We start from the raw sequence: 21790 nt of genomic DNA, 5'->3' as shown, positions 1-21790 counted from the left end.
TTGGTTTTAAATTTTAATTTAAAATTTAATGATTATGGCATTCCTTTTAAATAAGTAGCAACTCTAAGATTTATTTGCTAAGTGTCTCTAAAAATGTATATATAGATATAAAAACATCAATTATAAGAAAGGAATTTTTTGAGTGGCATTTTTTAATTTGTCATTTTGGTTCAAAATTAAATCTGATGGATTTGTCACTTTTGATAGACAAGTCAATCGAACTTAATCTGAAAAGCCCAAATTTTTTGGACATAAATCCGTGTCCAAAGTTTTTCATGGTTAGACTGAGCCAACCCGCAAACTTTTACCTTAATTGACATATTGACATGCCTAACTTTTCATATACTTGAGCATGTGTTTACGGGATTATTACACAAAATACTTTTTTTAGCAATGCTATTTTTTTTTGTTTTTCTCTATTTTCTCAATATTCGTTCAATTTTGTCGTTTATGCCACCTTAAAAAAAAACATTTGAGAACTTTTTTTTTAATGAAATACATATTTCATAACGAAAATTATACGCTACAAAAAAAACTGGAACCTTATAAACCCAAGTAAATTGTGTTAAATCACGTTTTAAGATATAAGAAAAAAGCAAGCGCGATTGTTTTTGAGAAAAAGGGCAAAAGTTACAAGCACTCCTCAAATAAGAGTCAAATTTTGTTATTAACTCAGTATTTTATCCGTTACGAATAGGTTTAGTCGGCTCTATTCTTTTAGAGTATAGTATTCGTTATGAAGTATATATTTTAATAATAAAAAATCATTAAAATACATATTTTAAAATTCTTTAAAGAGGCAAGTCCGTAAGATTTGAGTGAAAATAGCACATCCGTCAAATTTGAATGAAAAATGTCAAAATCTATAAGAATCTCATACATATAAGTTCTAAAAAGCAATTAGTGGATCATTAATATACTCGTTCAGTTTCACTTAGAGTGTCTTTTTAAGGTTTTATTCATGTTTCACAAAGAGTATTGTTTTGGGTAGTTCTGGGCGTTCGGATATTCGGTTCGTTTCCAGATATATCCATTCGGTTCCGGATAGTTTGGATATAGAGGTTTAGGATCCATTCGGTTAATTTACTATTTTGGTTCGGTTTCGATTATTTTCGGTTCGGTTCCAGGTACCCGAAACAGTGTAGTCTATATTTTTTAAAAATATTATTTAAATAAAATTTGATTATAATTTAACAAATATATCTAAAAACTTCCAGATATTTGGTTTATTTAAAAGATTTTGGTATTTTGGTCTAAATATATATGATATTGGTTTGGTGTTTTAGTTTTATTTTTATTACGTTATATAATTTAACACGTATTGTAATACCAAAAGTTCGACATGGCGCAGTGGCCACTTTGCACGCTCAAGTTTGTAGAGGTTTAAGGTTCGATTGTCGGCAAAAACATATTTTTAATATGAGTTCGGTTTGATTCCGATAACCGAATGGATATCGGTTCGATTTCGGTTCGGTCCATTTGCCCAGGACTAGTTTTGAATGCAATTTTTAAGACCAATTTTTTTTTTTTTACTATTTTCAGTTTATTTATGAGAAAAATATCATATCTAATGTATTAATAAAGAGTATAAATAAAAAAGAGAGTATATATTACTATTTATTTAATCTTATTCGTTTTACAGGTTTTTTGGATTATATAATCCAAAAAAAAGAGTATATATTACTATATAATAAAATTTATTTAATCTTACTGATACTAATTTTTGAATTTTGTTTTTGGTCAGTCTATTGATTACTTTTAAAGATAATATTTTCGATTTTCAGAATTCTTTTTGGTCAGTCTTCTGATTATTCAGCTGGTGTTGTTGTTGCCTTTTATGTAAGTTCAAAACCCTTAATTTAGCTTAGATTCAAAGTTTTGTAGCTGTTGGGTATTGTTAGGATTAACCAAATAAGGATCTTTTTTCCATAAATATGATTAATTTCACTATTGATTTGGGATTAGTATTAAGTAATAATGATTTTTATTTTGGGTTGGTATGGTTTCAGATGTCCAATGGAGATATGTATGAGAAGAACCATGATGAGATTGATTTTGAGTTTCTTGGTAACATTAGAGGAAAAGAATGGAGGATTCAGACAAACATTTACGGTAATGGAAGCACTCATTTAGGAAGAGAAGAGAGATATAATCTCTGGTTTGATCCAACTGAAGATTTTCATCAATACAGTATCCTCTGGTCTGATTCTCACATCATGTAAGTATAAACTAAAAGTCTCTCTTAATCTCTGTGTTTGTTATTAACTCAATTAAGAGTTTTGAAATGAGATTAGGCTCTAGACCCCATTTTGAATTTAAGCTTTCTGGATTCAATAATGTCATCTTCTATTTAAGGAAACTCAAGTGGGGTTTTTAATGATGGGCGGATCTTTTTTGTTGATAAAAATTGCTACACATTTCTTGGTTGGGTATTAATTTTTTTCCTTGTTGTGGAAAGTTTTGTGATGCTTGGGGACATCATTTGCTTTTGGTTGTATTGTTCCTGTCAATTTCAAGTGTGTGTGAGCCCCCAAAATGGTTTACAGCTTTCGATTTTTTGGCATCAACAATGACCCCATAGAGAAGAGTATGTTTTTTTTCCTTTGGGGGTCCAAAAATCACAAGTTGAGAATCTTTTTACTTAGTTCATCAAAAGCTGGATATTTTTTTATGCCAAAAATGTTATATTTCTATGCTTACAGTTTTAGGATATTGATCAAAATCAAACTTACTTAACGGACATATGTTTTTTTCTTTATAGCTAATTGAATCCTTGTCCCTCGTTATTATTTTTTATGATCAGAGTTGTTCTTTTTGGTTATGCAGATTCTTTGTAGACAATGTTCCGATCAGAGAGGTCAAACGTACAGCTTCAATGGGCGGTGACTTCCCATCAAAGCCGATGTCTCTATACACAACAATATGGGACGGTTCTAAATGGGCGACTAATGGTGGCAAGTACGGTGTAAACTACAAATATGCGCCTTACATTGCACGGTTCTCTGATCTAGTCCTTCACGGCTGCCCTGTGGACCCAATCGAGCAGTTTCCGAGGTGTGATGAAGGAGCGGCCGAGGATATCCGTGCGGCACAGGAGATCACCCCATCACAGAGGAGTAAAATGGATATTTTCAGAAGGAAACACATGACTTACTCGTATTGCTACGATCGGACAAGGTACAAGGTTGCTTTATCAGAGTGTGTGGTAAATCCCGCGGAGGCTCAAAGGCTTAGGGTTTATGATCCAGTCACGTTTGGTGGAATCCCTAGGCGCCACCGATATGGAAAGCACCGGAGCAAGAGAAGCAGAGTCGATGGAACAGAGTCGATATGAGAGTAACATATATAGTCAATAATATGGTGTTGGGTGAGAGATTTGGTGGGGGGGGGGGGGGGGGGGGGGTTTCTATAATAAGTCCATATATTGGTTAATTTATGATTCAGTGCATTTTCACAGTTAGAGGGAGCATTTTTGTCATTTGTTGCTTGTATATGAATATATAAAAAAGAAAATAATTAAATTTTTTTATTTGAGAGATTTTTTCGAGTTTGAATACTACAAATTGGTTTCTTGTTTTTGTAAATACACTGTCGTTTACGAATATTTGCAATGTAAGTTCAGCTGTCTTTGAATATTTTTATTTATTGATCATTTCATTTTCTTTGGCCTATTGATCCAATTGATATATATTTGTATTCAATTTTGGGTACTTTATGTGGAGAAAGCTTTGTCTCTCTTGTGTACTTGTTTTTATTCAATGGGTCCAACGAATATTGTTTTAATTTTGTGTGGACATGTTCATGCACATATGTATATAACATACAACGACAAATATTTTATGTAAATCAATACATGGTACCTTTCGCATTCCAACAAATTTTGAGCTGTGTAAACAATTCAGTTTTGTAACACATGTACGTTATATAAGCTATAGTTTCGAATGGTTTGTTTTGAGTTTAGCCGCATAGTTTCAAATATATATATATATATTTTTAAATTATTTATAACATATAGATATATATGGGAAATTTAGGGACCATCTAAGGGGATAAGACTTGAGAAAAACTAGACAAAATTGGCTTTAGTTCATTCTCATTCGTGTTTAGTCGTTTTGAGGTTGATGTTTTGCTTTCTGCCAGCTATTTTCCAACTGGTAAAACACTTTACTTGTTTTCAAAGGTTCATCACACAGCTGCTGGCTTAATCTTTTATTCATAAACATAACTTTTGATTGGGTCGGGTCGGTTTGACCGAATTGGATAATTGATTATTAAGAAAAATACAGCGATAACTCAAGGCTTGAAAGACCCATTTTATCCAAAAAGATCTTATAAATATTTCTCCATGGAAATATGCTTAAACAAATCTGTCAAAAAAAAAGCCACATAATGTAAACCACATCGACTGATATTTATGTTTTTTTTTTCTTTTTTTTTTGGTGAACTGATTGATTATTTTTAAAGATAACATTTTTGATTTTCAGAATTCTTTCTAACAAAATGATATTAAGACGGTTTTTTGTTTTAGTGATTGTGATGGAATTGAGAATAGTATTATGAACATGGTTAAGACGTAAATATATTTTATTAGAACATATATAAATATAATTTAATAATTTATTATTCAAATTAATATCATATTGTTAAATATCAGTATAATATTGATTTGAGCCAATTAAGTATTCTCGTTTTATTATGATTGAGTAAAATGGATCCTTTGACCATATCATATCTAATGTATTAATAAAGAGTATAAATAAAAAAGAGAGTATATATTACTATTTATTTAATCTTATTCGTTTTACAGGTTTTTTGGATTATATAATCCAAAAAAAAGAGTATATATTACTATATAATAAAATTTATTTAATCTTACTGATACTAATTTTTGAATTTTGTTTTTGGTCAGTCTATTGATTACTTTTAAAGATAATATTTTCGATTTTCAGAATTCTTTCTCAAAAAAAAAAAAAAGGAATTAAAACGGTTTTGTCCTTTACTGATTGTGGTGGTATTGAGAATAGTATTATGGGCATGGTAACAAATATAATTCATTGTCAAAATCAATATCATATTGTTAAATGTCAATATAGTATTGATTTGCACCAATTAAGTATTCTCATTTTTACTGTGACTGAGTATAGTTAATTTCTAATATCACATATTTTAATTTAGTAACTAACATCAAACATAAAGATAAACAATAAAAAGTTTTAACACTCAAGTGATAACTGTTAATGGTGTTGAAGCATGTTTGTTATCCACAATTAAAAAAGAAATTTGTTCATATGGCTCACCGTCAGGTCTCTAAAAATAGTTAAATAAATTTGGATTCCAACTAAAGATTCCAACATTGACTAAATAGTTAAATCCAAGAAAATTCTTCATCTGGCTCATCGTCAGGTTTCTTAAAATATGTTCATCGATCTGGCTCATCGAATGCTCATAATAGCTGCAAAAGACAAAAGAATCACACAAAATCACCATTGACTAAATCCATAAAATCATCTAAAGATTCCAACTAAGATTACAACGAAATAAAAACATCTAAAGATTTCCCATAAGATCTTCATCCGATTATCTCTTCCACAAAAACCAAAGTCAAATAGGCAAAAGACAATGGATTAAAATACCCCTGGAGATTAAAATGAAATAGAAAGTGAGAAGAAGCTTGAGATTCTAACCTTGACTTCATCAAAAGGAGGTAAATCAAGTAATAATCTTTTAAATTCTTTCTCTTTGCTGCATTGCCTTTTAGCAACACGATAAACCTCCACAAACAAGCTTGGGAATAAATGATCAAAATAGTTGAATACCGTATCTTTCCCATTTGGAAAAACTTGCTGAGGAATCAAAAGTCAAAACAATCAATTAGAATCACAAAGGCTGGAATAATTAATGACATTGAGTGTTTTTGTTAAATATTATAAGAATCAGAGAGACTGGAACAATGAATTAATTAGCTTTACTTTGACAATAGACTTGTTTAGAAGGTCAAACCTGGACATTCTGTGGAATTTCTCTGAAATGAGACTCAGTGTTTCTTATAAGTCTGAGTAAATCACAAAGCGTGGAATAGTTGTACTTTGGGATTGTTGTAGTAGTCGAGTTTTGCCGGTTCGCTTTGACTTTCACTTTCGCATTGATGTCAGTGAAGAAGTCACTATCTAGCTTAGTGTCCCAACTTCGAACTCCTACTCCCATGACCCTTGCAAATCTATTCTCCAGAATGTTTTGCAGACGGAAATTGCCATAAAGATGGTCACTGACCTCTGTTATCATCTTGAGCTTCTGTTGAGAATTCCAGAAAAATGGATGTCTGAGAACATCACTTGCGCTGGGGCTAACAGAAAAAGAATATGTATTAAGGAATAGTTTAAGCCAGAATATAATTAAGAAGTAAGCGGAAGGGTCAGAACTTAACGAGATTGCAATACGTACCGTTTAACGGGATTTAAGTTCAGCAAATGTGGGATCAAGTCAGCGGCTTCAGGAAAGTTTGAGATTGCATCTAAATTCTTGTGGTTGTTCCTGATGTTTTGTTCAATAGTTGCAGACCCTCCACATGAAAATGGATGCTCACCCTGAGTAATAATGTAGAACATGAGAACTCCCAGGGAGAACATGTCTACTTTATTGCTTTCGGTGCCGTAGTTGGTTTCATCTAGTGGTTTGAATCCCGAAAATTTTTCATCTGTAAGAAAGCCATTTTTAGAGTTCATCAATCAATCCATCAATACAAATACAAGGTATATGAACGAACGCACAACTAACAAGAAACTATACCTCCAAAGTGGATGAAGCGTTGTTCCTTTTCAAACCAAGCCATCCTCATGTCATCAGTTTTTGCAGTTATTGTATTTCCATTTGACATGATCATCACAGTTTGTGGTGTCAAATCTCGGTGGACTATATCTAATCCATGCAAATGATCAAGTCCTAAAACAATATCCCTAGTTCCAAAATAACAAGTTTGTTATGAGTACACTAAAGCTATATAGCAAAACAGTATATGAATCCTATTCTAACAAATACACAACAAAGGAAAAATCAGAATTTTTGATTTACCTGATGAGGCTAATCAACAGTCGTTTAGGAACACCTGTTGCTGTCCACAGGTCGTTTTTCCCAACAACTCTTGTTTCAGAATCTTGTGAAACTGAATTTCCACGTGAGACATTGTCTATGAGATCACCAAATGTAAACTGCCATAGCTCTAGGCAGTGTAAAACCTGATCTCCCCAAATCGCAGAGCTAATATAGCGGACTATGTTTGGGTGAAAGTCAGATGCAATGAGAATTTTCTTCTCATTTGCCATTGCGTATGAGTTTGGACCATATTTAGCGATTATGGGACGCTTTCCGAAAAGCCCTAAAGCCATCTTGACATCTCCGCTTTCTCCTATGATTGTATCTGAAACACTCACCTCATCCATCGTCTTCCAACCTACGTCTTTCACAGTAGTCTGCTGAAATGTTTCCAGTTCATGAGACTCTTGACTGGGATCGTCTTCTGAGAAATATTCAACGCAATCTTCAGAGATCTCTTCAGAATCATTGTTTGGGGTACTGGATGAATCTGGCAGAGTCGTCTCCAAATCGATATTTTCCTTTTTCTTCCTATTTTTCTTCTTCTTCTTAGGAAGATTGCGTATATTCCCCTTGTTCTCCAAATCGATATTTTCCTTTTGCAAACTTCTCCATAGAAACCACACGACCACAGGAAAGAAAGCACCAACAACCAGGGCAAACAATATCCAGATATATGGAACAGTATATTCCCCTTGACACTGCTCCTCTGCGCTGCTAGTCCGTGGTAATAGCAGCAATATGATAGTATATTTGACGCAGCAACTCCTTAACAAATATGTTAAAAACGAAACCATCTGCATAGAAACAAGAAAAGAAATCAATATAAAATGCCATGGCGCAGTTACGAACAATATAATTCAGTTCAAACAATGAGTCCTTCCTAAAAGGTAATATCTAAAAGCAAAAGCAAAAACACAGCAGAATAGCAGAACGTTGGTGTGAATAAGTGACCCAAATGCAGAGTATGAGAAAGTTCAGTTCGACTCAGGTTCAAAGATATGATGAGTTTCAAGGTTTGGACTTTAAGTTACGAAAAGCAGAATCGGTTCAGCATCTCTCAAGACTCAAATCTGGAAGAAGGATTTGGTCTATAATCCGCTGCATATCACAAGTATGTTTGTGATGTTATTAAGTTTCAAGATTCTCAAGGTCTGTTTTTCTAAGGAATCAATGCATGGATTAGAACACAAGAAGATTGATGATTTTAACAAAGGAAAGCTTATACTCTTTGTTGGGTTTCAGTTTGAGTATGGTTTGAGTATATTTGTTTAAATCGACTTCAGTTAATGTTCAAGATTGGTTGAAAGAACATCTTTGGAAGCTCATAGATTCTGGTTACTATAGGGGACGCCTTAATTAGGAGGATGCATCTATGTGTTATTGCCAGTTAAAGCATCAGGTTAAAGGTTGAGATTCAAGTAATGGATTTGCAGGTGGAGTAAACTAGAAACTTGGTTAAGATAGCTGAGTTCAAGACAGGTTTATGACTATGAAGGTTTCAGGGTTTGAGGAAGATTTGAAGAGGTCTCGGCTACAAATTTAGCCTCTGGGTTAAGTATCAGGTTCTGAGAATTGGATGTGGTTACAGGCTGTGAGGTTTAACGTTCAAGAAGATCTCAGGGGTCTGTGAGTGGAAGTATAGTCAAGAAAGGAATTTGACAAGCTGCATCAGTATCAGTTGTATGGTTTATCGGTGACATTGGAAGTGTTGAATTCAGATGGTTTTCTGTAAGAACAACAAGGGTGATGTTTTTCCTTAAGAAACAAGTCAAGTCAAAAGGTCCCTAAATAAGAAGCATGGAAGAGTAGAAGTCAATAAGGGGATATCTGGAGAAAAAGGTTGGCTCAGGCTAGAGCTATAATATCTCTAGCAAGGTTCCTGGAAATGAAATGATTAAAGCTGATAAGGAAAATCAGTTTTACAGAAATCAAGCAACAAGAAATAGGTTTCGGGTTCTTATGGCTCATGAAAAAGAGTCTAAAGAAGAAAAGTGGATCAGCTTGTTATAGAAATAGGATTTAGACGTTGAGACTCAATAGTCAAGATTAACGGTCCTGCTTTGCAAATTTCAGGAGACGCTTGTTCTGGTTGGACAAAACAGAATGGTAGAGTGAAGAGTCAAGCAGTCAAGCGGTTATATCAGGTTAAAAGCTGGTTAGATGGTCTATAAGACCAAGGTACACAATCAGATTGGGAGCTTCATTAGAAGCAGGTTCTTGGAGAGTCCTCAAAAGATTAAAAGAGACTGTTGGAGGTAGCTACATAGAGGGCAGTAAAACGTGTCCAAGATATGACAAATGGATATGTCATGGTTTATACAGTCAAGCACACAGAAGGACTAAAAGGACTAGAAGGTTCTACACAAGCTCTCTCTCTCTTCATTGGCACGTGAAAAGCACATGTCATGGGCATTGGTGATTATATCTCAGACAGTAAGCTTTCAAAACCAGCATCAAACTTTCTAACCCAAGAAAAGCTGAACTCCAAGAATTAGCTAATGAGCTGACCTGATGCAAGATGTCAGACATGCAAATATATCTTCTAGTTCCTGCGGCTAAAATATAACCTCCATCAGCAGAATAGCACAACCTTGTAGTGCACTTTCCAGCCCTTGATTTAGCTACCATAACATCCCACATCTGAAAACACACAACATTTATTAAAAACATGCTATTTTAAATCGATGATAAGAATGTAACAGTTGAGTCATGGAGATTCTAATACCTTGACATTGCTATCATCAGCACCATGTGCCAAGAACTTGAAATAGGGTGAGTAAGTGACACAATTGACATCAAAATAGTGTCCTCTTTGGCTTTTAGATTGCCACTGCGAGACTAACAATTGAACCGAGTTGGTCAGCCAAGTTCCACGCTCATTAAAGACAGTTGTTGTTAGCTTCTCCCTCCAAATAGACAGCAGATGTGTACAGATAAAATCTGGCATCTGATAAAGCCCAAAAACACCATCAGAGAACCCCAAAACAACCATGTCGATCCCCTGGTGATAGTTGCAAGCTGACACCTTTGCCGATGCCTGATCAAACCCATCCTTCCTTAACAAAACCCATCTCCCTCTATCCATATACTCTTCATCAGCCCACTTTGGAGTATCATGGGAGGGTGGCTCAGAGTGGTCATCCTCTGATTCATCAGGGGAGGCAGCAAGGCGACAAATGTTGGAAGAGGGACTGAGTAGAAGAGTAACCGTACGGTGCTGGTTGAGGTCGGTGACAGAGACACGATTACCTACCGGTGAAATGAGCTCAGTGTTCTTAGTGATGACGGCGTTCCCGCCTCTGCAAGGCGCGCCAAGAAGTTTCTGGAAGCGGTAGTTCATGGCTATTTCAGATCCTCTCCATCGTTTGGAAAGCCGAGTCAGTTTATATTATTCAAGCCCTACGGTAGCTTAAGGTTGAAGGAGAGTTTCTTTCTTTGGTGTGTTTGACATTTTATTTTAGAAACTTATGGTTTGTTAGTTGGTATAATGTATATAATAAATTCAAATAACATAATCTATATATCTGTAATATAATTATTGTTAATCATGTTTATTTCTCAAATTTCAAATGCTTATTTAGTTTATAAAATATTCTCTATGCATCATTTTTATTTCGTTAAAATTGTATATATATGTTATAAAAGAATCATCACTTACTACATCACCCCTTATTTAGTAGTACTGATGATGATGAATGATACAATACGTCTTTCCCCAAATAATATCAACAAACAATAAATACTCATTGGAAATATTTCAAATTTAATTGGTAAAAACGGAAAATAAAATAAAATTTATAAGTGTATTTACATATATAGAAAACGCGTTTTCCTTCACTGATTGAAATCATGAACAAAATAAGAAAAAAAAAACTTTGAAGAAATTTGTTGAACTACGACAGCTATTTTCAAAGAGTATGATTTTGTTTTTTAGCAATAAATGTGAGCCCTTTAATACAAAATGGTTTAATCAAGTTTTATAAGCGTTTCCATTAGCATAATCAAAACACACACAAACAAAAAAAAACGTTATCTATTTTCAAAGAGTATTAACTCTAAATTTAACAATGAAATGATTGTGAAACACATAAATTATCATTACACAAGTGAAATAATCTAAAAACCGTTTACAAACTTGCGAGCTTTATAAACAGACTCCCAAATCCCAACTATGTGGTTATATGAAAACCCTCCTCACTATAATCAGAAAATGTCCACCAAACCGTAACCAAACTGAATGACTAATGCTTTCTATATAGTTCCAATATTTGCAAAACCGAACAACCGCACACCGAAAAACACGAACCTAAACCAAACCAAAAAACCAATTGCCCAAATAGGTTAGGAGGTCTACCAGCGGCTAGAATCACAACAGCAACTAGAACCACAACAGCAACTAGAACCATAGCAGTAATGGTTGTATCTTTGAGGATGCTTCTTACAAGTCTCGACGAGATCACTTTGCAGGACTCGTCAGCTTCGTAATGAGAATAAAGAGAAGCATTGGCTCGTCCTTCAGCGATGGCATTTTTATTCTAAAAACATCACAGGTGAGGTCAGAGATGAAATGACAACTGGAATGGAGGGTGAAATTAGTTAAGCTTAGAAGAGCAAGGAGCAATTACCTGTAGCGTGAAGCTCATCATAGTTTGACCAAGAGTGAGAGTATCACTAAGCGATGATGATAGTTTGAGGGAATGATCCTTCCATTCTTCTACTAGCATTTTAAGAAGAGCAACACTAGCTTCCAGATTCTCCTGATAGAGTTTGTCCCACTTTTTCCAGCAATCAACATTTTCAGTCAAACACCAAATAGCGATTGATGTAGCTTCCTTGGCTAAAACAGAATTTGCTGTAACTGTAACACATTAGAACTCTATTTGGAGAAGTTTCGAAAAAAACTCAAGGATTCAAGGTTTTGGGATGTTAGTAAAATACCTTCTCCAGCTAATTTCAAAGAGAGAGTAAATATCTTTCGAGTGATTTGTTTCCATGCCTTGCTTCCTGGTGAAGTTGCAAGAGTATCACTCGGTGAGGATGAGAGATTGAGGGAATGATCCATACATCTCTCGGCAAGATGTTCAAGAAGAGCAACACAAGCTTTTAGATTATCCACAGAGATATTGCCCCTCTGCTTCCAGCAATCAAGGATTATGTTAAGAGACCAGATAGCGACTGCGGTAGCTTGCTGGGGTAAATTTCCTGCAACAAAGTTAAACGTATTAGAACTCTATTTAGAGAAGAGAGAGGGAAGCAGAAAAAGTCAAGGATACAAGGATTGGATTGTTACAAATACCTCGTGCAGCTAAGTTCAAAGAAAAAAAGAATATCTGGTCATTCATTGCCTCAAGTGCACCGTCCTGGAATTTCCCTACAAGTGTTTTAAGAATATCAAGACTCACTTTTACATTTCTATAGTAGAGATTCTCCCAGATCTTCCAGCATTCCTTGTTAACGGTCAGAGACCAGATAGCGATTGATCTAGCTTCCTCGGCTAAAGCAGTATTTTCTGCAACAAAGATAACAACAGATAAGAACTAGAGAGGGAAGCGGAAAAAAACTCAACAAGGATTCAAGGTTTGGTTTTGTTACTAATACCTACCTTCTCCAGATAATCTGAAAGAAACAGTGAATATATTTTCTTCTATAAATGCCTGGCTATTGCTTGTTGTATGGACTAGAGCCAATTTTTTCAGCAAGGGGTAAATTGCCTTAAACCTACTTGTAGTAGGCTGTGTGCACAAAAAAATTAAAGATCACAGTCGTGATCAGAATCGACAGACACGCATTAAGTAAGGGTTTTTGTTTTGTAAGTTGCAAAATAGTAAAAAGTACCTCGGATGAAGCAGGGAATGCAAGCCGAAGCAAGATCTCAAATGAATGAGGTGGAATAAGCCGCCGCTTTCCCTCCCAAAGAGGAGCTTTTAAAAATCTGGCATGATCATCTGGTTTGGCCAAAATCCTGAAAAGGAAATTGCATTGCATGAACAAACAAAGATCTCTCAGATGATGTTTTTTTTGTATATAAGATAGCAAAAAGGGAAGTCAAAAAGAAAACAAAACTTTGGACTCACTTCTCGACAAAGTCGAGGATGGCATCTGTTGACTGAGGATGGCTGTCGACTAGAGGTAACAAGTTATGCGCCCATGAAAGCAAGCCTAGAGATAAATCATCTTTGGAGGCCTGTCCCACATCATTTTTACAGTTGAATAATTAGAGCTATACAAAATAAAAATAAAATAATTACAACACACTTGGTCCTAGTACGCACACATACGAACCTGAGTTATCAACCAGAGTGTAAGCTGAAACTGGCCCTGTCCTTTATACATACGCCTCAACCTCAGAGAGGGCAAAACCCTAGCCAAGAGATGAGGTTTGCTACGCACTATCATTGCTAATGTAACAAACATTGCCATCTAATCGTAAAACAAAATAGTGGATTTAGTGAAAACAAAGGTAAGTGGGATACAGAATTCCAATTCCAATCACGCAGACATTATTAGTGAAAGCGACAAGAGTTTTTTTACCTTAGACCTGTGAGGACCTATCTTGGCACCTTGTGGAACAAAACCCTCGGGAACAAAGTCCTCCTGGTGGTGTAACCAAATAAGAGAGAATATAATTAAATGTCGACAATACAAAGAGATAGCGTAATCTCTCTGGAACTTGTTGGTTGAGCCATTCGACTGATGTTCGGAAGACAGGTTCAGGAATATGACATAACGGAACCTGTTTTATTTATTTATTTATTTATACATTAAAAAAAAAAAATCATCATCAGCCCCTCTCTCTCGCGATGATAAATCTAACCTAAGGTAAGAAGAGAATATTGATTGCTTGATTAACACACAAGACAGAAAGGTAAAAAAGCTCACATCGATCAGATCCATTAGCGTGGCCAAATTAGAGTCGTTGAACATCTCACGCCATGGACATGATACTCCCGAAAGTGCAGCGCCGTAGTAATCGAGAAATCTCGATATCCGAAACACCGGCAAAGGCGGATACTTGTCCTATTAATTAACAACCAAACCAAAAATAATGTTGAAATTTTGATTGAGAGATTTTAGAAGATGAGAGATGTTTCACAGGATTGCAATTATGCACGTACCGGCACTTTCTCGAGGAAATCTGCCAGATCTGAAGGACCCATCTTTGCCGCAACATTCGCAAAAGACACTTCCCAATCAGCCGCACCGTTAGCTAGGTTTCCACTGGGGGGCAGGACGGATCCATATTTGTCGTCGACGCAACTGTACTCCACAGATTCTTGTATCGCATCCTCAAATACTATTAACGAATCCATCATCCACTGAGTTTCTCAGCTAATTATCTCTCCGCCGTGAAAAACAAGGGAGATATTTTAATTAGAGTTTCTCGCTAATTTTCTCTCTGTCCAAATTGAATATGTGAACTACATACATATATACAAACTTTTTTTTGTTTTCGTTTAGTAATTATTAGTTTTAATTTATGTATTTTTCTTTAGACTTATGGATTGGAAAAATGATTGTCAGTAAATGTATAAATGTTACGCTAGATCACCAAATTCCGTAAATGTTAATCACATCTTAGGTAAATGTCAAATTCCGTAAATGTTACGTGCGACGGAACAGACTCGATATGAGAGTAACATATATAGTCAATAATATGGTGTTGGGTGAGAGATTTGGTGGGGGGTTACTATAATAAGTCCATATATTGGTTAATTTATGATTCAGTGCATTTTCACAGCTAGAGGGAGCATTTTTGTCATTTGTTGCTTGTATATGAATATATAAAAAAGAAAATAATTAAATTTTTTTATTTGAGAGATTTTTTCGAGTTTGAATACTACAAATTGGTTTCTTGTTTTTGTAAATACACTGTCGTTTACGAATATTTGCAATGTAAGTTCAGCTGTCTTTGAATATTTTTATTTATTGATCATTTCATTTCCTTTTGGCCTATTGATCCAATTGATATATATTTGTATTCAATTTTGGGTACTTTATGTGGAGAAAGCTTTGTCTCTCTTCTGTACTTGTTTTTATTCAATGGGTCCAACGAATATTGTTTTAATTTTGTGTGGTCATGTTCATGCACATATGTATATAACATACAACGACAAATATTTTATGTAAATCAATACATGGTACCTTTTGCATTCCAACAAATTTTGAGCTGTGTAAACAATTCAGTTTTGTAACACACGTACCTTATATAAGCTATAGTTTCAAATGGTTTGTTTTGAGTTTAGCCGCATAGTAGCAATAAAAATCTTCAAATATATATACATTGTTAAATTATTTATAACATATAGATATATATGGGAAATTTAGGGACCATCTAAGGGGATAAGACTTGTGAAAAACTATGACAAATTTGGCTTTAGTTCATTCTCATTCGTGTTTAGTCGTTTTGAGGTTGATGTTTTGCTCTTTGCCAGCTATTTTCCAACTGGTAAAACACTCTACTTGCTTTCAAAGGTTCATCACACAGCTGCTGGCTTAATCCTTTATCCATAAACCTAATTTTTGATTGGGTCGGTTTGACCGAATTGGATAATTGATTATTTAGAAATATACTACGATAATTCAAGGCTTGAAAGGCCCATTTTATCCAAAAAGGTCTTATAATAATTTCTCCATGGAAATATGCTTAAACAAATCTGTAAAAAAAAAAAAGCCACATAATGTAAACCACATCAACTGATATTTATGTTTTTTTTTTTTACTTTTTTTTTTGGTGAACTGACTGATTATTGTTAAAGATAACATTTGATTTTCAGAATTCTTTCTAAAAAAATGATATTAAGACGGTTTTTTGTCTTACTGATTGGGATGGAATTGAGAATAGTATTATGAACATGGTTAAGACGTAAATATATTTTATTAGAACATATATAAATATAATTTAATAATTTATTATTCAAATTAATATCATATTGTTAAATATCAGTATAATATTGATTTGAGCCAATTAAGTATTCTCGTTTTATTATGATTGAGTAAAATGGATCCTTTGACCAATTAGTATTCTCAAATTGCAAAACAAAAGGATCACACAAAATCATCATAGGCAATATTTACTAAATCTATATAATTATAAAAGATTCTAACCTAGACTTTTTCAAAAGGTGAAAATTCATTTGAAGAACCATACTCTATTATTAAACTTGATTAGAATCTTTAGAATCTCAAGCTTAATAGATAAATCTCAGCTAAAATCATTTTCAGACAATAAAGAGGTTTTTTCCGTAAACAATGACCATATCTTAACGAATTCCAAAACTCAACCATTTTTTAAAAATCAGTAAAACAGATTATAAAAAAGATTCAAGCAAGAAAAAGGTTTTAATATGCTACTTCCAAAAATAGAACAGTTTATGCACTCAAGCAATAGATATTGGTTGAATGTTATTTTCGAATTTTTTTTTATGTCAGTTATCTCTAAAATATCTCTACACAATCATAATTTAATTAAAATCGGATCATTTAATACAAAATTAAACCTAACAGTCCATTAAATTAGGAAACAAATAAGGTAATTAATATTCATTTCTGATTTCATATTCCTAAATTCGGATTGTTGGGATTAATCTGTTTCCTAATATTTCTGAGCAAATTTGGTAATCTATATTCATAATTAAAATCGGAGTCTTTCTTTAACAAATTTGAGCTTTCAATGCTATCACTAACCATCAATATCATAATCTATAACCATTTATGATTGTTATCTAATCTTATATTTAGTAAGAATAAAATTCACTCTTTAGGATTTGGCGAAAGTGGTGTGTTTCATCTAAGGTGAACTTCCATTGTTCTAAACAGATAAAAAACTGATCTCCCAGTTTCTCATAGCAAAAACAACGAACTATATTGTGGTGAAAATCAGATAGTGCTGCACCATACTTAACAACCACGTGACGATCTTGGAAAAAGCCTAAAACTATCTTGCAGTCTCTATATTCTTCCACGGTTGGTCCGATACTTTTGGAAATTTGAATATGAGAAAATCTTCTTAAGTTAGATTCCAAATTTGATATTATTTAAAATAAATAATTGTAAAATTAATGTTAATGACATGATTGTAAATAAGTTACAACTTTAGGATTTATTTCATAAATGTCTCCAAAAATGTATATATATAGATGCAATTTTTATTTCGTTAAAATTGTACTATATGTTATAAAAGATTCATTACTTAATAGTGATACATACATCACCCCTTACTTAGTACTTTCTCTGTTTCATATTAAGTGTCATTTTAGAGTTTCTCACACATATTAAGAAAATCATTAAATTTTCTATTTTACCCTTTATTAATATATTAATCAATTTTTTCTATTGGTGTATACATTAAATTAGTAGATATAAAATTGGAAAATTTACCAAATATCTACATTGGAAATATAAAGTGACACTTATTTTGTAACAAAATAATCAGTCTAAAATGACAGTTAATACAAAACAGAGAGAGTACTTAATACGAAACAGAGAGAGTACTGATGATGATGAATGATACAAATACGTCTTTCCCCAAAAAAATATCAACAAACAATAAATACTAAATGAAAACATTTCAAATTTAATAGGTCAAAACGGAAAATAAAATAAAATTTAAAAGTGTATTTACATATATAGAAAACGCGTTTTCCTTCACTGATTAAAATCTGAAAATTATGAACAAAATAAGAAAAAAAACTTTGAAGAATTTGTTGAACTACGACAGCAATTTCAAAGAGTATAATCAAAACACACACAAAAAAAAAACGTTATCTAAATTTAACTATGAAATGATTGTGAGGTGAATACTACTTGTTATACTTTTTTTGAATAGAACAAATAGACTTACCTGGTAATGCTAAGTTAAACAGTTTAACAAGAGTTTTCTCAAGACTCAAGAGTCAAGACTTGGTCTGCGGCATATTATTGTCCGTTGTAAAATTAGTTTGACCGCAACAATCATTTAAACCCTAAATAAAATATATAATAAAAAAAAACTTTTAAAATCTATTCATATTCTCCTAAACATTCTCAAGTTTGTTAATCTCACGACTGCTCTTTCCTGAATATTCTTGTCCAAGCTCTTTTTATTTTATTTTATTTTCTTCCTACCCAAAAAAAAGCTCCTTTTTATTTCTGCTTCTGGCTGTATGTTGTAACATAATTTAACTCTGTTGTTATTATGAAAAAAGAACAGAAAAAGAAACACATAAATTATCTTGACACAATTGAAATAATCTAAAAACCGTTTGTTTACAAACTTGCGAGCTTTATAAACAGACTCCCAAATCCCAACTTTGTGGTTATAATTATGAAAACCCTCACGATAATCAGAAAATGTCCACCAAACCGTAACCAAACTGAATTACAAATGCTTTCTATATAATTTCAATTTTTGTAAAACCGAACAACCGTAGACCGAAAAACCCCAACCTAAACCAAACCAAAAAACCGAAAGCGCAAATAGGTCATGTCCACCAGCGGCTAGAAGAATCACAACAGCAACTAGAACCATAGCAGTAATGGTTGTAGCTTTGAGGGTGCTTCTTAGACGAGATAGTCTCGACGAGAGCACTTTGCAGGACTTGTCAGCTTCTTTGTAAAGAGAAGCTTTGGCTCGTCCTTCAGTGATGGCATTTTTGTTCTAAAAAAAACATCACAGGTTAAGGTCAGAGATGAAATGACAACTGAGTGGAGGAGGGTGAGCTTAGAAGAGCAAGGAGAAATTTACCTGTAGCATGAAGCTCTTCAGAGTTTGACCAATAGCGAGAGCATCACTAGGCGATAAAAATTGATCGAGGGAATGATCCTTCCATTCTTCTACTAGCATTTTAAGAAGAGCAACACTAGCTTCCAGATTCTCCTGATAGAGATTGTCCCAGTTTTTCCAGCAATCGACATTTTCCGACAGACACCAAGAAGCGATTGATGTAGCAGCTTCCTGGTCTAAAACAGAGAACTCTATTTGGAGAAGTTTCGAAAAAAACTCAAGGATTCAAGGTTTTGGGATGTTAGTAAAATACCTTCTCCAGCTAATTTCAAAGAGAGAGTAAATATCTTTCGAGTGATTTGTTTCCATGCCTTGCTTCCTGGTGAAGTTGCAAGAGTATCACTCGGTGAGGATGAGAGATTGAGGGAATGATCCATACATCTCTCGGCAAGATGTTCAAGAAGAGCAACACAAGCTTTTAGATTATCCACAGAGATATTGCCCCTCTGCTTCCAGCAATCAAGGATTATGTTAAGAGACCAGATAGCGACTGCGGTAGCTTGCTGGGGTAAATTTCCTGCAACAAAGTTAAACGTATTAGAACTCTATTTAGAGAAGAGAGAGGGAAGCAGAAAAAGTCAAGGATACAAGGATTGGATTGTTACAAATACCTCGTGCAGCTAAGTTCAAAGAAAAAAAGAATATCTGGTCATTCATTGCCTCAAGTGCACCGTCCTGGAATTTCCCTACAAGTGTTTTAAGAATATCAAGACTCACTTTTACATTTCTATAGTAGAGATTCTCCCAGATCTTCCAGCATTCCTTGTTAACGGTCAGAGACCAGATAGCGATTGATCTAGCTTCCTCGGCTAAAGCAGTATTTTCTGCAACAAAGATAACAACAGATAAGAACTAGAGAGGGAAGCGGAAAAAAACTCAACAAGGATTCAAGGTTTGGTTTTGTTACTAATACCTACCTTCTCCAGATAATCTGAAAGAAACAGTGAATATATTTTCTTCTATAAATGCCTGGCTATTGCTTGTTGTATGGACTAGAGCCAATTTTTTCAGCAAGGGGTAAATTGCCTTAAACCTACTTGTAGTAGGCTGTGTGCACAAAAGAATTAAAGACCACAGTCGTGATCAGAATCGACAGACACGCATTAAGTAAGGGTTTTTTTTGTTTTGTTTTGTAAGTTGCAAAACAGTAAAACGTACGTACCTCGGATGAAGCAGGGAATGTAAGCCGAAGCAAGATCTCAAATGAATGAGGTGGAATAAGCTCCTCTCCCTCCCAGAGAGGAGCTTTTAAAGTTCTGGCCAGATCATCGGGTTTGGCCAAAATCCTGAAAAGGAAATTGCATTGCATGAACAAACAAAAGATCTCTCAGATGATGTTTTTTTTGTATATAATATAGCAAAAAGGGAAGTCAAAAAGAAAACAAAACTTTGGACTCACTTCTCGACAAAGTCGAGGATGGCATCTGTTGACTGAGGATGGCTGTCGACTAGAGGTAACAAGTTATGCGCCCATGAAAGCAAGCCTAGAGATAAATCATCTTTGGAGGCCTGTCCCACATCATTTTTACAGTTGAATAATTAGAGCTACACAACAAAAAAAAATCAAACACACTTGGTCGGTCCTGAGTCCACACACACACACAGAGATACGAACCTGAGTAATGAACCAAAGTGTAAGCGGAATCTGGCCAGGTACTTTATAGAAAGGCGCAAACCTCCTCAGAGAGGGCAAAACCTTAGTTAAGACATGAGGTTTGCTACGCAATATCATTGCTAATGTAACAAACATTGCCATCTAATCGTAAAAAAAAAACAAATATGAAAAATAAGTGAAAACAAAGGCCGCAAGTAGTATTTCCAATCACACAGACATTAGTGAAAGCGACATGGTTGTTGTTTTTTTTCTTTTTACCTTAGTCTTGCCCATTATGAATATCAGTTCACTCCTGGGAACAAAGTCTTTTGCTGGTGTAACCAAATAAGAGAATATATAATTAAATGTCAACATTACAAAGTCACAGCGAATTCTCTCTGGAACTTGTTGGTTGAGCCATTCAACTGATGTTCGGAGGACAGGTTCAGGAATATGGCATAACGGAACCTGTTTCACGATGATAAATCTAATATTGATTGATTGATTCACCACAGAGAGACAGAAAGGTAAAAAAAGCTCACAACATACATCGATCAGGCTGGCCAAATTAGAGTCCTTGAACATCTCACACCATGGACATGATACTCCGGAAAGTGCAGTGTCATAGTAATCGAGAAATCTCGTTAGCCGAAACATGGGCACAGGCGGATACTTGTCCTATATGTTGGGAAATTAACAAACCAAACCAAACCAAACCAAAAATTGGGAAATTTTTTGATCGATTGAGAAGATGAGAGATGGTTTCACGAACGTACCGGAACTTTGTCGAGGAAATCCGCTAGATCTGAAGGACCCATCTTTGCCGCAACATTGGCAAAAGACACTTCCCAATCACTGAGCTTCTTCTTCTTCTTCTGGGGCACGACTTGGTTACTACACCCATGATGGTCGTCCTCGAGTAAACGGAACATATTACCGTCGTTTGCATCATGGTACTCCACAGATTCTTCTATCGCATCCATCATCCACTGAGTTTCTCGCGCGGAGAGACGCGACTAATAAGAGATTTTAATTAGAGTTTCTCCCTATTTTTCTCTCTGCCCAATTGAATATTTGAATTACATATGTAGGAAGAAAATATTTTTCTCTACTTTTTTTTTTTTTTTTTTTTTTTTTTTTTTATTTTTTATTTTTATATATATAGTAATTATTAGTTTTAATTTATGTATTATCTTTTTTTTTACAACTTTTAAACATATAATAATATCTACCAAGTATATTAATCATTGTATGTCTTATCAATATTTCCCAAAAAACAAAGGTTTAAAATTATAACTTAAATGTAATTAAATCATTTACAACTTTTAAAAATATACTAATTG

At 34.2% G+C, this 21790-nt stretch overlaps 3 protein-coding genes across 7 annotated transcripts; 1 reads left to right on the top strand and 2 right to left on the bottom strand.

The window, feature by feature from the left end:
- The first annotated feature begins 1752 nt into the window (after positions 1 to 1752).
- On the top strand, positions 1753 to 3538 carry LOC104783446 (putative xyloglucan endotransglucosylase/hydrolase protein 27). Its single transcript, XM_019244439.2, has 3 exons — positions 1753 to 1839; positions 2010 to 2218; positions 2827 to 3538. Exons 2-3 carry the CDS (start codon positions 2010 to 2012, stop codon positions 3332 to 3334), a joined length of 717 nt encoding a protein of 238 aa, XP_019099984.1. The 5' UTR covers positions 1753 to 1839; the 3' UTR covers positions 3335 to 3538.
- Positions 3539 to 5170: 1632 nt separating this feature from the next.
- LOC147945196 (uncharacterized) lies at positions 5171 to 10692 on the bottom strand. Its single transcript, XM_087509700.1, has 8 exons — positions 9818 to 10692; positions 9601 to 9732; positions 7069 to 7886; positions 6787 to 6953; positions 6442 to 6694; positions 6001 to 6343; positions 5685 to 5843; positions 5171 to 5452 (listed from the first exon to the last, which is right to left on the bottom strand). The coding sequence occupies exons 1-8, from the start codon at positions 10430 to 10432 to the stop codon at positions 5444 to 5446; spliced, it is 2496 nt and encodes an 831-aa protein (XP_087365826.1). The 5' UTR covers positions 10433 to 10692; the 3' UTR covers positions 5171 to 5443.
- A 473-nt stretch (positions 10693 to 11165) lies between these two features.
- Positions 11166 to 21557, bottom strand: LOC104714885 (uncharacterized). 5 transcript variants are annotated; one of them, XM_087509695.1, is made up of 11 exons: positions 21224 to 21516; positions 20997 to 21125; positions 20727 to 20915; positions 20469 to 20609; positions 20253 to 20362; positions 20016 to 20139; positions 12695 to 12824; positions 12389 to 12601; positions 12031 to 12294; positions 11718 to 11950; positions 11166 to 11627 (listed from the first exon to the last, which is right to left on the bottom strand). In XM_087509695.1, exons 1-11 carry the CDS (start codon positions 21431 to 21433, stop codon positions 11334 to 11336), a joined length of 2037 nt encoding a protein of 678 aa, XP_087365821.1. In that variant the 5' UTR covers positions 21434 to 21516; the 3' UTR covers positions 11166 to 11333. The 5 variants fall into 5 exon arrangements, with proteins under 5 accessions (XP_087365821.1, XP_087365823.1, XP_087365825.1 ...); XM_087509697.1 differs by lacking the exons at positions 20016 to 20139; positions 20253 to 20362; positions 20469 to 20609; ... (1 more) ...; positions 20997 to 21125; positions 21224 to 21516 and adding exons at positions 12928 to 13054; positions 13167 to 13276; positions 13375 to 13512; ... (1 more) ...; positions 13972 to 14109; positions 14208 to 14683; XM_087509699.1 differs by lacking the exons at positions 20016 to 20139; positions 20253 to 20362; positions 20469 to 20609; ... (1 more) ...; positions 20997 to 21125; positions 21224 to 21516 and adding exons at positions 12928 to 13054; positions 13167 to 13276; positions 13375 to 13512; ... (1 more) ...; positions 13972 to 14109; positions 14208 to 14683 and having other exon boundaries at positions 11718 to 11944.
- Between the last annotated feature and the right edge of the window lie 233 nt (positions 21558 to 21790).

Source organism: Camelina sativa, chromosome 4 (genome assembly GCF_030686135.1).
Source record: "Camelina sativa cultivar CO46 ecotype springtype chromosome 4, ASM3068613v1".
In the NCBI taxonomy this organism is placed as follows: Eukaryota; Viridiplantae; Streptophyta; class Magnoliopsida; order Brassicales; family Brassicaceae; genus Camelina; species Camelina sativa.
This window is presented reverse-complemented; position numbering and strand designations above follow the sequence as displayed.